At 44.1% G+C, this 13,572-nt stretch overlaps 1 protein-coding gene across 1 annotated transcript; it reads right to left on the reverse strand.

Annotated features, from left to right (window-relative positions):
- Nucleotides 1-9,505: 9,505 nt before the first annotated feature.
- Nucleotides 9,506-13,204, reverse strand: LOC124654829. Its single transcript, XM_047193815.1, has 5 exons — nucleotides 13,150-13,204; nucleotides 12,983-13,065; nucleotides 12,729-12,855; nucleotides 9,995-10,048; nucleotides 9,506-9,891 (listed from the first exon to the last, which is right to left on the reverse strand). Exons 1-5 carry the CDS (start codon nucleotides 13,172-13,174, stop codon nucleotides 9,857-9,859), a joined length of 324 nt encoding a protein of 107 aa, XP_047049771.1. The 5' UTR covers nucleotides 13,175-13,204; the 3' UTR covers nucleotides 9,506-9,856.
- Nucleotides 13,205-13,572: the final 368 nt, after the last annotated feature.

A 13,572-nucleotide genomic window follows, 5' to 3' on the forward strand; every position in this document is an offset into this window, starting at 1 on the left:
ACAAAAGAAGAACACGTAAAACCTAAACTTGCCACCGGAGACAGATGCACGAAACCAAGTCGAGTCCGACTCCACAACGACGCCCCAAGAGGGTAACGACGCAACGCGCCGCCGCCGACGAGACCGCGAGGTCTAAGGTTTTCACCCGGAGCCAAACCACGGGGCGGATACCCACAACGACGCCCCCAAGAGGGTAACGACACCCGCAGCATCGCCGCCGTTGGCGCCGAGGCGCCGAGTTTTCACCCGAAGCATCCGCACACCGCACCCGAAACTAAGCCGCCCTAGTCCCCAAGCTAGGCTTCCGAAACATGATCCGGGAGTTGCCAAAGCCGAAGCGCCGCCAACACCGAGATCCCCCATCGTCTCGCTCCTCGCCATCCCCATGACCGAAGGGAGAGACCACCACCACCGCCACGTTGCCCGCCGTAGAGCCACCCGCGCAGTCCACCTTCCGAGGCCGCCGCCCGCATCCCCACGAGCTCGAGCCCATGGCATGATCAGCACACCACAACACGAAACCGGCGGGTATGACGACACCATAGCATGCAACCGTCAAAGCAAGTGGCATCCTAGGGAGGGATCCACCCACCGCCACCGGAGGAGCACGCCGTCCGGACGCAGTAGCATGGCCGAGGAGGCCTAGATTAGGCCCGGCCGCCCGCCGAGCCACGATCAAGCCCCTTAGCCAAGCCGCCACGCCGCCGCGCCTAGGCTGCCGCCGCCATCCGACCGCAGCGCTTCATGCCGGACCTACCCAAGCCACCACCGAGCCGCCATGTGCTAGCCAAATGCCATGGACGGCGCCGCCGCAACCTCACTCCTCGCAAGATAGCCCGGCCGAGACCGCGCACCACCGCAAAGGAGCACCCTCGCCACGACGCCCGGGGACATAGCCGCGCCGTTATCGACGCCACCACGCCGCCGGTCAAGCCGGTCAATTTGCTCGGCATCCCCAAACTCGCCACCGAACAGCGAGCCAAAGCACCGCCTCCACCTTCTCGGACGTAGGAGGAACCTCGCGGTTCGCGCCGCCAAGGGCTGCCGGAACCAGGCCCACCTCGGCCCGGATCCGGACCAGCAATGGTGCAAGCATGGGGGGCTCCGCCGGCGTTGGCCAAATCCGGACCCACCTGGTCCAGGACGAGGCCCGTCCGGCCCAGATCGGGGCCCGCCTGGCCCCAATCCGAGCGGCGCCGCCACCAGCAACTTCCTCCGCCGCTGCCTTCCGTCGCTGCCCTCCGCCGCACGCCGCGTCCGCCCACACCTCCGCCACGAGCCGCCGTCGACCTGCCGGGCCGCCGCCGCTGGACCGAGCTCGGAGAGCCCCTAGGAGCACCGCCGCTGTCCGCTACTGCCCCGCGCAGAGCCGCACCGCGAGCGGGTAAGGGAGGCCCCGCCGCCGCCGGCACCGCGCGGGCTTTGCCCGGCGGCCCTCGCCGGCGGCGGCGGAGGAGGAGGGAGGAGAGGGAGTGGAGGCGAGGGGAGCTAGGGTTTCGCCCGGTCGTCGCCCGCGGGGGACGACCCGAGCGAAGCGTTTTTTGACCTGGCTCCTTCTCTCATCTCTGAACGTCCTGCCCATGTCGTTTGATCAAACTAAGTTTGTCATACCTTGATTCAAATAAAGAGCCGAGAAATTGCAGGTCTGGTTTAGTATACAGCAAAAGAATAATAATTTGCATTGTCTTAGGTGGCTGGTCTTTTGTCAGTGTCCAGAGTGTACTGCTAATGTCTTGTATTTTTATAAATCTCTGTAGGTGCAAATGAGGAGGGAATGAGGGATATATGGTATAGCAAATTTCCTAAAAAGTATAGATTTAATTGAAGAAGGCCTGAAAATATGATTTGTTGGAAGTAAGTGACACATGTTTCTGCTTTTCATGCATTTTCCTGGTCATAGTTTTTTACTGATGAAATAAACACATCAAAAGGGGATTTCACATGTTACTGCCTAAGAGGATATGGAGCACCAAACTTCTGCATTGAATGTACACTATATCTTTGCTGCTATTTTCATGCTATCTAAGCATACATTATATATGCGTTATTATGTTTTGCTTTATTCTTCACTGTTGGGAGTGGTGTTTTGGCACCCAGGAGCATATGCTCACATGTGCCAAATTGAATTTCTGTTATTATAGAGAGAAGTTTATTTTCTCATTTTTGCGCTTGCCTGTAGTTACCTGATCCTAAATTAGTATGACTTAATTCAAACCATGAGTGTAGTAGCGAAGTGTTGCTACCGAGATTTCAAGGAAATCGCTGGGAAAATTACATGCAAATTGATAGCACCCCGTGCGCTTCTACAAAGTGACATTACAACTTTAGAACTGACAAGATGGTCTATTGTCTCCCAATTCATTTGGAATTGTGATGTACCATCTAAGATCCCATGTCATTCTTTGGTTGGTATTAAACAACACAATCCTTATTAGAGACAAATTGGGAAAACACATGCATGTTATTTAGGACAGAGGTGTTATATGCTTATAAGAGATAAATTAGTCTTGCAACTTGAGTTCTCTGTTCAGAGATGTTATATGCTTCTCTTACCCAACTGGTATGGACACGGTTTCTCAAATTAATTCAATTAACTGTGGGTGATGATTTTTTTGTCAATTTCATCTCTCCGCTCAACCTATTCGTACTATGAACATTTGTATCTACATGTTAACTGAAGTATTTCTCTCTGTAGAGGTTAATTTCCTTCTCACTTATGTAGGTGTTCATTTGTCACCTATATGGAAGCTCATTTGTTCAGCAATTTTTGGTAAGTTCCACGTGAGGTATTTTGGGTTTTATATCTATACCTAATAATAAAGGAGCTAAGGTTTCTGCCAAAAATTTCGTCCAACTTTTTTTAGGACCGTTTTACCCTCCCACCAAATCGCATATTGCTATAAATTGCCATTGTACCGGTTCGGTTGTTTTGTTTGTCTGTCCGGTTCTCATCGTATTGTATGGTGGCTTCCTCCGTGTCGCCACGCCTTGCTCGTGCCCTGGGCCGGGTAGCAGCACTGCTAGGGCATGTACCATCGGAATTTCTATTTTATGGGCCGACATCTTCTGTAATCTAACCTACGTGAGAGCTTTTACCTATGCATTAAATAGTCCCACCTCGATCCCTTGTATCAATTCGCACCGATTTATATACGTAGTGTTTAGGATTGTCAACAAGCTGCGTTGGAAAGAAATAGACATCGGTATCATTGTGATGAAGAAGGAAATTGACGCTGAAAATCTGATGAATCAGACGAATTTGGGGCAAAAAGGAAACCGAAACAGAGTTGGAGTCGATAAGATCGATGGATAGAGGATGGAGGGCGCTGCTGCGGTGGGCGACTTCACGGGAGGGTAGCGCCGCCGCTTCCTGGGGGACCTGATTGTGGTGGAATCAGGCCGTCGCTGCCTGCCGGGTTGGTCAAGTTACGACGGAGGGAAGAGGTCTATTTGGGGAAAGGGACCCGAGAGAGAAGAGGTGGAAGACGAAGATGGGGTCGCGGTGCGAGTGTGTGTGCGCGCCCACGGGATGCGGCCCGGCAGACGTGTGCCTGTGTGCGTGCTGCCAATCGTGTGTATGTGCATTTTCGTCATGTCAGTTACTAACCGGCACATCAGCTAATTTAATACTAATCGTGTGTATGTGCCTTTTTTTTTGCGAGAATGTGTCACCACCTACACAAATTCTTCCTTTATTCCTCGAGCTTCATAATAATAGCTCCATCCGATTCCACGATTTAAACCGTTTCACAAACTAAAATGGAGTAGCATATTGGGTATCCCACTTATCTTATTTTGTCCACTAAAATGAATTCCAGTACTGAAATTCTTCAAGCGTAAAATACTGAAAGACAAAATATTGATACTTTTGAAGACATAAAAATATTAAATTAATCAATCTGTAGCAACATATAGTCAAACATATCAATACCTCATAATAAATGAGCTAAGTTTTCTACTAAAAAAAAATCGACCAACTTTTTTAGATCCCACCCCAATTCAATTATTATGCACATATGCCATCGTACCGGTGAAATGAAATAAAACACCCCGCCTCCTTCGTTCCCACGCCGCCAATGCCAACACGTTCAACAATGAGTACAAGCGTCAAAGTGCGGCGTCTGCGAGAGCTCGGATTCTCCGTTAGGAACCTCCATACTTTTGCCATCTTTGATAGATAAGAGCAAAACGGTGTGGGCCAACAAAATCGATGGAACATCAGGCGGCAACTCGCTGGAATGCAGGCCGCAAGAGGGAGCCAGGGCGGCGTGGCCGCAGAGGCATGATGCGGCGGTGGTGGGGCCTGTAGAGGTAGAAACACTCCTACGGCAAAACGCACCTACCCCATCCGATACCTCCACCACATCTCATCCTCACACAAATTTGATGACCAGAGCACATCAGCATGCTCTGTCGAGGCCGAGTCTTCCGGCACAACCCTGTACCAAAGAACCATGGAGTCACGGACAAGCGACCAAGGCAGTCGGAGAAACTACCAGCAAAAGAGGGTGACAACGACAGCCGGCAGACAAACGCCCCATGAGGCCTGGGCACCGGCGGCCGTGGATGAGGAGCGGGCAGTGGCGGGTGTGTTCGGGTGGTGCAGCTGGTCGAGGGGGATGGCGACACGGGGGTCAGCATGTTGATTGACCCAGACATGCTGGACTGATTCAAATCGTGGTGATTCTGGAACAACACAAAGAGTAAAAGAGGAACACGATCGATAGTCAAAGAAGATAATTTTTGGGATAAGATGGTGATGTGCTTTTTTCACCGGCACAATGTTATACCAGACAAATTTTTCTTTGGAGTTAAGCACACATTGTTGGTAGATGTGGGAAGCGGGTCATGAATCGCCCAATATTATGAAAAACCTCCAATGTGGTGTGACTTGGAGTCGAAACACATAAATTCAGCTTCACACTTCATTTCTTTCTCAGCTTTGTATTCCTATATCCAAGGTTTATCTAAAATTCGGATGTATCTAGAGTATTTAGATACATTTAAGTTTTGACAAACTTGCAACATTCTTTTATAGACAAAGGTAGTAGTATATATTGTTTATTGATGATTTCTCAGATAGGGAGTAGGAGTAGTTGTCGCTGCTCAAGTGTGGACTCGATGCTATTTAACTATTGTTTATGACCGTACAAAATATATGTTTGTTCAGGGAATCCATTGACTATGAGGTGTGCTTTGGTATTTCCCCCTATATTTCATCCACCACTAAAATTACAAGGGTAAGTTAGCACAGGAAGGGGTATCGAAAAATTCTACCCGTGCAAAGAGTGTCAAAGTTGGGAGAGGGGGTACTGAAGCAAAACCATTGTTATATGAGGTTCACACACCTTTGAACTCACGATTAGCTCTAATTTGTTTCAACATAGCGTCTTTTTCCTCGTTCTAGACTTGCATACTGGTTTCCGCGGAAGTCAAACTCGGACCAAATGCCCTAGATATGGGCTGGTTTTTTTGGGCTAGGGGCAAGCAATTAAATAAAAATTGATCGGTCTTTTTGGATTTCCACTTGGGAAGAAATGAATTTTGTACAAACTCGTTTCGATTCGATTTGATCAGTCAACATATCATAATTTAAACCCGTTGCAACGCACGGGCACTTTTGCTAGTTATATACAGATCAATGAACCACTGCCCTCACCTCTATGAAGCCTAATCCTATCTTTTTTCACCACCGTCAGTTGCAGGTCTCACAAAACCACCACCACTGGGTCGTGTGTCGGCTCCATCTCTTCACTCTTCTTGTCGCCGATGCATTAGGTAGTTGTTAGTTATCTTTTCTCCTCATAAATTATTGATTTATTCGTTTGTTTCCTTCCATTTGTTGCCTGGATTGATTCGATGTGGTCTAGAATCGGGTGGGAGAGGAACACACCGAGTGAGTTAATTTGCGGTTCTCTCCTCCACTAGCTTCTCTAATAAACAATCAGTTGTCAGTGTGTTGTGCATCTCATGGAATTTTCCAACTCAGTTTCTTGTGGCAACCGATGTATCTTACTGAGTTTTGCATTGAGAAATATTTAGTTGTGTGGGGAAGAGAGAATTTAGGTTGTCTCACCGTTCAGTTTATGTCGTTTCAAAACTTTCTTCGGCTGGGACACACTGCTCCATCATCCTCGTCCTTCCCTGCCACTATCTACTGTTTGCTTTGTCTACTAATTTAGCAACCAGGAGGTGTGCCTTTAACTGATGAGCATCAGGGCCACCTTACTTGTGTATGCCGGGCCTCTCCATTTAGAAAATGATTGTGCATCTTTGATTGCTCTGCTAAATGCCGAGGTGCCTACATATCTGCTTGTGATGGGGCTGTAGAAGATATAAAGGATTCACTGTCCTCTTTTCCAGCTTGTGTTATTTCATAAGTTAACAGAGAAGGGAACTGTGTGGCTCATCTCCTGGCCAGGTCATCGCCTCATCTTCTGTCACCTCCCTCGATTCCAACAGCACAAGCGACTAATGGTTTGGCATTTCAATCAGTTTACTTCCAAAATTTTGTAATTGGTCTGAATAGTGGAACAGAGGTATGAGAAAGACTAGACGTCAGGTTGCAAGGGATGCATAATTTTGGACCCCGCATAGAGCACCCCTGGGCTTAAACTCATATTGTTCAGTTCACGTTGATGCAATTCACGTGGTGCTTGTGAATTGACAATGCATGGATTGTACCAGGAAGTTGGTGCATTAATCATCCTTGAAGGTACACATATTTATGTGAACCTTTGAATATGGTGCTCTTGTGCATTTGTTCCAGGATGTAACTGAAATACTTTTGACTCAAGTTATAGAACCACCGAACTCGGTAGCTAGAAACTGTATAGCTGGTATCCCCTGATAGATTTGTATTCTAGATTTCTATTCCCCATCTACCACAATGCACCATAGTCACAATGCTATTCTAGGGGTTATCACCCAGAAACTGTACTAATCGATGGCTGTTGATTCTGCAGAATTGAGGGTCATGTAATTGTTACCTTTTTGTTCTTGGATAGCCACTATTATCTTGCCAAGTATCTGACGTTGGCAACCTGATGGATGGTGTATTTTATTTGTTCACATAATTATTTTCTCCTATTGTGGAACATACAAGTAAACATGCTATTTTAATATACAGATATTAGACCAAGGTTAAGTTCTGGTACCACATCAAACTCTAAAGGCATTATTGGTCATAGGATCTGGAAGAACTCGAGTGAGCAACATAGCAAGGACCATATCTTCCTCTTGGGGGAAGCCAAGCTGCTCGTGTATTACATTTTCTTTGTGAAGTGAATGAGAAAATAGAATAAATGATTTTTTAAAAGATAGTTTGCTCTATGGTGTTCCGTGTTCTGCCACTCCGTATTGTGCTGGGAAATGTTTCCATCTCCGATACCTTTGCGCCAGTTAATGATAAAGTGTTCCTTTTTAGATTAAAAATTTACTTTATTTATGTACACCTTAATATGTATAAATCAATTTTCTTTTTTGTGTCGTTATATTGCATTTTTTATTTTATTCAACTCTATTGTTGCCCGTAGCAACGCACGGGCATTTTACTAGTACTAAAAAAATATAGAACCTACTGAAAAGACTGGTAGTTCTAAGTACAAGTTGAAAAAACTAGGTCTAGAAGATACTCAAAATGCACCTTGTACAAACATTTTTTAGTATACATAGGGAAAAAACACCTCATAATGTAAAATTTGCAGTGGATGGGGGGATATTTTTAAGCTCAAAATGCAACGGTGACTGATGGAGGCGCCTAGCGGCGAGGCAGAGGAGACATTCAAGGCATCCGGTGGCAACATGAAGATAGAACATCACCGGATGGGGGTGAATAGTAAGTTGGTCATTTTCATCTTGATCCAATTTGGTGCTTTTTTTTCTATGGATCCATTTTGATACTTCGAACTTAAAAAGATGATTTGATTGTTTTCTAGCCATGTATCGTAGTTGGATCTGTGATCTAGACTGGAACGATATCCCTATGAGTTATTGCTTCAATAAAATATGTTATGGCAATAGATTACCTCGCACACTCGTCGGATTCAAGGGCAAGGATACCACCTGCTGATCCAAACGTGGTAGCAAGACCTCAAGGAAGAAGGGAGTGATTTGTCCGACTAGTAGAAACTCGAGGAGGAAGCAAGGAGGTGAAGCCAAACAAGATGTTGCCCCTTCAATTAAGGTGTGATTCATGATGTTCGCTTAACCATGTCCCAATGCGAGGAAGCAGGCCCGGTTCTGAGGTAGTGCAACCAGTGCGGTCGCACTGGGCCCTCAAATTTTTGAGGCCCCATCGCAGCGTGCACAGAAGCATCTACCTGGTCATCAAGCACTAATCGGTAAAAGATCCCAGCACTAATCTCGCTACGTCTCGCGCGCGGCAACTGCGTTTGACCATTAAATTAACTCGGCTAAATGCCGCCTCGATCGTTGCTTTAGTCTCAGTAATAGGTAGGCCAATTGAGTAGGTCATTGGCTCATTGCTGTAAATTTCATCCGCCACTAACCACTCACAAATACCGAATTGCACAGTGCAAAACAACTAAATTTATTTTTACACGGTGGTAGTATTTATTTTTGTACTTAATCAACAATTTTCCTTGGCAAATTATGCTTTTATAATTTGCATGATCAGACAAGAGGGCAGAATAATTATGTCACGTATCACCATCACCATTGTATCATATCGTATCACCGGTGGCTCCGCACACTCAAATAATATTTTACCTATTTTTTATACTTCCTCTCGCTCTAAATACTTATCGCGGAATTAGGTAAAAAGTAAACTAAAATCGATCCAGATCTATTAAACTTGTGCGAATATTTTAGATAGGAGATAGTAGTTTGTTTTAATAAAAGGACCTGATATTTTTGTTTCGCACCGGGGCCCTAAATTCGTAGGTCCGGCCCTGCGAGGTTATACTAGATGGCCATGTTTAGGTATTATTGATGATTAACAAGTATATTTATGAGTAATATAAGTATTATATACTCAAAACCATGTTTATCGTTCGTTGTTGACTTTGTATGGGAATTATGATTATGTCATTAATTATCGCCGGTAAACTTGGCCCAGTTCTAATATGGATCATTAACCTTAACCTATATTTTGGTTGATGATGACAATGGAGCAAGTTGCGAACTAATGTTACCTATAAGTGACACGGGTTTTAGTATGTACTAGGAAGTTTCAGCGCGGCGCACGCCGCGCCCGTGAGATTATGTTAACTTCCGCGAGAATATGATATATAATAAGCTAACTAATTAATAAATTGAGTTTTCCGAACCTATGAATAAGTGTGACAGCCATAATACGTGAATGCAAACATGTCATCAATCAAGAATAGAAGCAGCATCAGTCAGACTGCGTTGTATGTACACATTCTCTGAGGTGTATGTTTGAACCCATTGCACCATATGAATACAATACACTGCAGTGAAAAGAATAGGTATACAGGTATACGCATATCAGGCCTTCACACGGCGGTACACCGCGCTGGTGGGAATGTTTCGCCATGTGTTCATCTAGCAATTTTGTGTTGACCAAGTTGTTTCAAATAAAAAAGCATTTAATTGCATGCTAGTTGGAATGATCAAAAGGAAAGTTATACATATCTGATGCACTTCCGAAAGCGGGGTGAACATCATGGAAAGTAGATTATTTTCAAGCACTGAATGAATCCTTAGTTAAACAACACACCTAGGTAGGCATGTACTGTTAGTCTGGCCTGAAAATGACAGATGTGAATCTATCATGGTCCATAAAGAAAGCTCCACAGGTTCTTCCGAATTTGCATGGACTGCAGCAAAAATTCAACCATTTGGAAACCTAACGGAAGACGCAGACCTGGCCTCAAATGATGTTGTTTGCTATGAGAACAATGACACCTACATGAATTTTTACAACCAGTTGAGATTTGTTGTGACATGATATTGGCATGGAAGTGTATGTGACACCTACTATTCATATGCACCTACTATTCATACAAACCTGTAGGCGCAAATAAATCCAGAAAAGAATGGTTAAGCTTGCACTTCTTCTGACCTGCGTCGATGCATGATAAGAGTAAGTAATAAGAGCTAGTGGAAAAGGAGCGGTTCCATTCTATATGAGATGTACAGAAGAGTTGAACGGAATGGAGAAGTCAAATTTAGAAAGAATTTTTAATAATATATCTATAAGTTATATTTTTAGTTGTTATCAATATCCTTTCAGAGTTTATCAAGAATACCTACTTACCAAATTACTAAATGGGCATCTACTCTGAAAACATTGAATTATGCGGAGCCCTCAGAGAAAGTATAAAAGTTCACATGGCAGAGCAAAACATATTTACTTGCCATATCCGTGAGCAAATACCAAATTTATTTTCTGATTAGTATGGCTATTACCCTCACAACAGGAAAATAGAAGTTTATACTTTCAACAAAAGAATGTTTAGTAACATTTATAATAGTCGTAAGATAAGACATTTAATGTAACCCTTGTAAGGCACTCAACATTGTACATATGTATATGCCTTTCTATAGATGCTATGCAATTACTTCGTCTGATCCATCTGGCATCAACACTACTAAACTTTAAGTGTGCAAGAAGGTCACCTACGCAGGGTACCAATATTAAGAGCCATGGAAAGGCTAGCAGCATGGAGAGAACCAAAAGGTAAATTAGGTGAGATTATGCTTGAGCTGAATTTACCCAACATGCAATTCAATGAACATATCAGGTACTATGGTACCAGAAATACTGATCCGCTAGTAATCCTTCTAGAGAAAATTATGAATAAACTGGTGAGTTATATCATACTGTATTACACTTCCTGATCTTGGATTAAAAGTATGCCTTATGATTAATTGTTGAAGTTTTTTCTTGGTAAACCTACAACTGAAATTTATAATAGTTACTCTGAACATTCGCTTTCATGAGCAGCCTTCGAGTTTATAATAGTTACTCTGAACTTCCTGAACACTGCACGCAACCACTCTGCTCACGGTCATGTGGATGTGCTCCTACTGCAGGATCCCGCCAATGGTCGCAGCCACAGCCCCCGCGATCCGATTGCAGCCGAGTAGCTTCGATCTTGGACATGAGCCAGTGGCTACAGATTACAGAAATTAACGCCAGCAGTTCAACGAAGCATATCCCAAATCTTAATCACACAGTGTGTTCTACAAAAGAAAAAGGCAAGCTCCTGAAGGTGTATAATGCAGAGGACCAAGCTCCTCAAGGTGTACAGTGTGGAGGATTCACAGGTACATCTTCCAACAATTCTTAAGATGGAAAGCGAGGTTAGAGCTTTATTGAACAGAATATTTGGCTCCAGCTTTAAGCTTTAAAAAAACCAAAGGTTGTACTATTCCTTTAGACATGCAGATCCTAGCTTTGGTTTTCTAGATGTTTTAAACATATGGAAACATATACCATAATAGATAACTTGAACAAAGAAGACTTTTTTTTGAACAAAGAAGACTTTAGCTATTCATAAATGTACTGGAGGTTCTATGTAGGCAAACTGGAAGGACTATGAAAATACTATCAGTGGGGTATAGGACTGATGGATAGACACTGTACCCTTATCACAAAACAGTTTCTATTCAAATAGTTAGCACATGATGAATGGAATAATAAGTAAGATCACCATCTGCGGGTGTTCAGTCAGATGTTTTTAGTTCAACTCTGGTTCTCCGCAGAAGTAGTTTGTCTGGTCACAGCATTTACAGTACTGAAATTAAGAATGCAAGGCTGATAAAATCATATAAAACTACAAAATCGAAAAGTTTGTGGCATCCAAGTTCAGTATGCTCGTTTAGGCTCGTCTCATATTTATTAACTTGACGTGCTTGCTATCTTGTAATGCATATCCTATCCAATGAAACCACGATTGAACTGACCATATATAATTTCTAGGCCACGTCCAATTTAGCCTAGAGGGCGTAAAAAGATGAGTCTATGTACACATTAATCTGAGGGACAAAGACAGATGGTACTCAACGCAATATACCTATAAACCTAAGAAATACCGGATCACCCTCTGGGATCATTAATGAGAAATATTTTATCTGAATACTGGTCCAGGTTAACAGTTCGTTTGCATGAAGAAAGATAACGGAGTGTTTTTCTTGAGCAAAAATAAAATTAACAGTGGTAAATCAGCTAATTAAGAAGAAAACTAAAATTATTAGCTCTTATACATGATAATGCATACTGACCATAAGAACTTACCCCATTATGAGTAATGTATGAGGAAAAGATATGTACTTAAGATATACTTCCTCCACACTTCCTAAACTAAGTAAGGAGTGATTTTATGCGTATAACTGAGCCAACAGTTGGTAATGCAGCTTCATTTTTATTGAAATGACCAAATAAAGAGTTGGTAATTCAGCTTATGTGTTTTTTAAACTACCATTTTTTAAGCAGTTTTTGTTTCCCCGTTTATCCTAATCATGCTACTATATAGACCCTTGCAGGTAGGAACATTTTAGCACCTATAAGGATTTTGCACTAAGCTCACCAAGTAGCAAACTCTTTATTAAGCCCATCATGAACTCTGAAACTATTTCATGTAGTACCAAAAGAAGTTGACCTATTTGTGTGAGAGCAGAGACGCGTAATTCAAAAAGTCTGAAATTCAACATATGAAGCAAAAGCAACAGAAGATACAAAACGATTAAGAACCAATGTTGGGAGGATGTGGCCAAATCCATGGAGTAAGGCAACTGACGTTTTGTACATGGAGAGAGGACCAAGGATCCCCATTTAAAAATTGACCTCGAGAACAATTGACAGAAGTCTACTTCTTGGTAATAACACCACTCTTCTTGGACTGAGCACACCATCCATCTCGCCAGCTGCAAGATATAATGGTGTATGATAAATGAAACCTAAGGATGAGTAATTTGGCTACAACAAAAAGAGAGAGAAAAGAGCAACCAAAAAAGCTGAACCTGAATTGTCAACAAAAAAAAAAAACTGAACCTTAGTACGTGTGGGACATTCCATCAAATACGTAAGGATTTGTAGCACCACCGACCTCACTGCTCCTTGTGCCTCCTGGCCGCCTGCACCTCATTAGCTGCTCCCGAGTTAGAAAAAGAGAGAAATACGTTGAGAGACAGTCAGACAGAGTAGGAGTTAAAACTTACAAAGGCACAGGCGGAGGACACGCATCTGCAGAAGAGATGGGGTCGTCTCGCGCAGCCTTTTGTATTGACGTGTGCGCCGCCGTCGCTGGCGGTGAAGGACGGCTTAATATTGCCCGTGGAGGAGACACTGGCGGAGGTCCATCTCCTAGTGTGCACTGGTCATTGCGCCGTCGTGGTCGGGGATGCGCTCGGGCCGCCGCACGCCATAGAATTGAGGGCGTGGAGCTCCAGGGTGAGCCCGCCTCTGATTCGCCACGGCCGCCCGTCGGCCCTCAAAGGCCTCCAGCGACGTATACATCCGGCTGGCGCGTCCAACGCTAGGCACCTCTGTTGTGTGGCCTCGAGCTCGTCGCTGACCCACACACACGCCAGCCGTCACGCCCTTCCTAAAACTTTTCGGACCCATGGGTGAGGAAAAAAAGA

Source organism: Lolium rigidum, chromosome 5, assembly GCF_022539505.1.
Source record: "Lolium rigidum isolate FL_2022 chromosome 5, APGP_CSIRO_Lrig_0.1, whole genome shotgun sequence".
Lineage (NCBI taxonomy): Eukaryota > Viridiplantae > Streptophyta > Magnoliopsida > Poales > Poaceae > Lolium > Lolium rigidum.

Coding starts and splice junctions, on each gene's coding strand:
- LOC124654829 (XM_047193815.1), bottom strand. CDS start 13,174: ATGCGTGTCCTCCGCCTGTGCCTTT. Junction 12,856..12,982: donor AATGTCCCACACGTACTAAG/GTTCAGTTTTTT, acceptor TATATCTTGCAG/CTGGCGAGATGGATGGTGTG. Junction 9,892..9,994: donor GGATTTATTTGCGCCTACAG/GTTTGTATGAAT, acceptor AAATTCATGTAG/GTGTCATTGTTCTCATAGCA.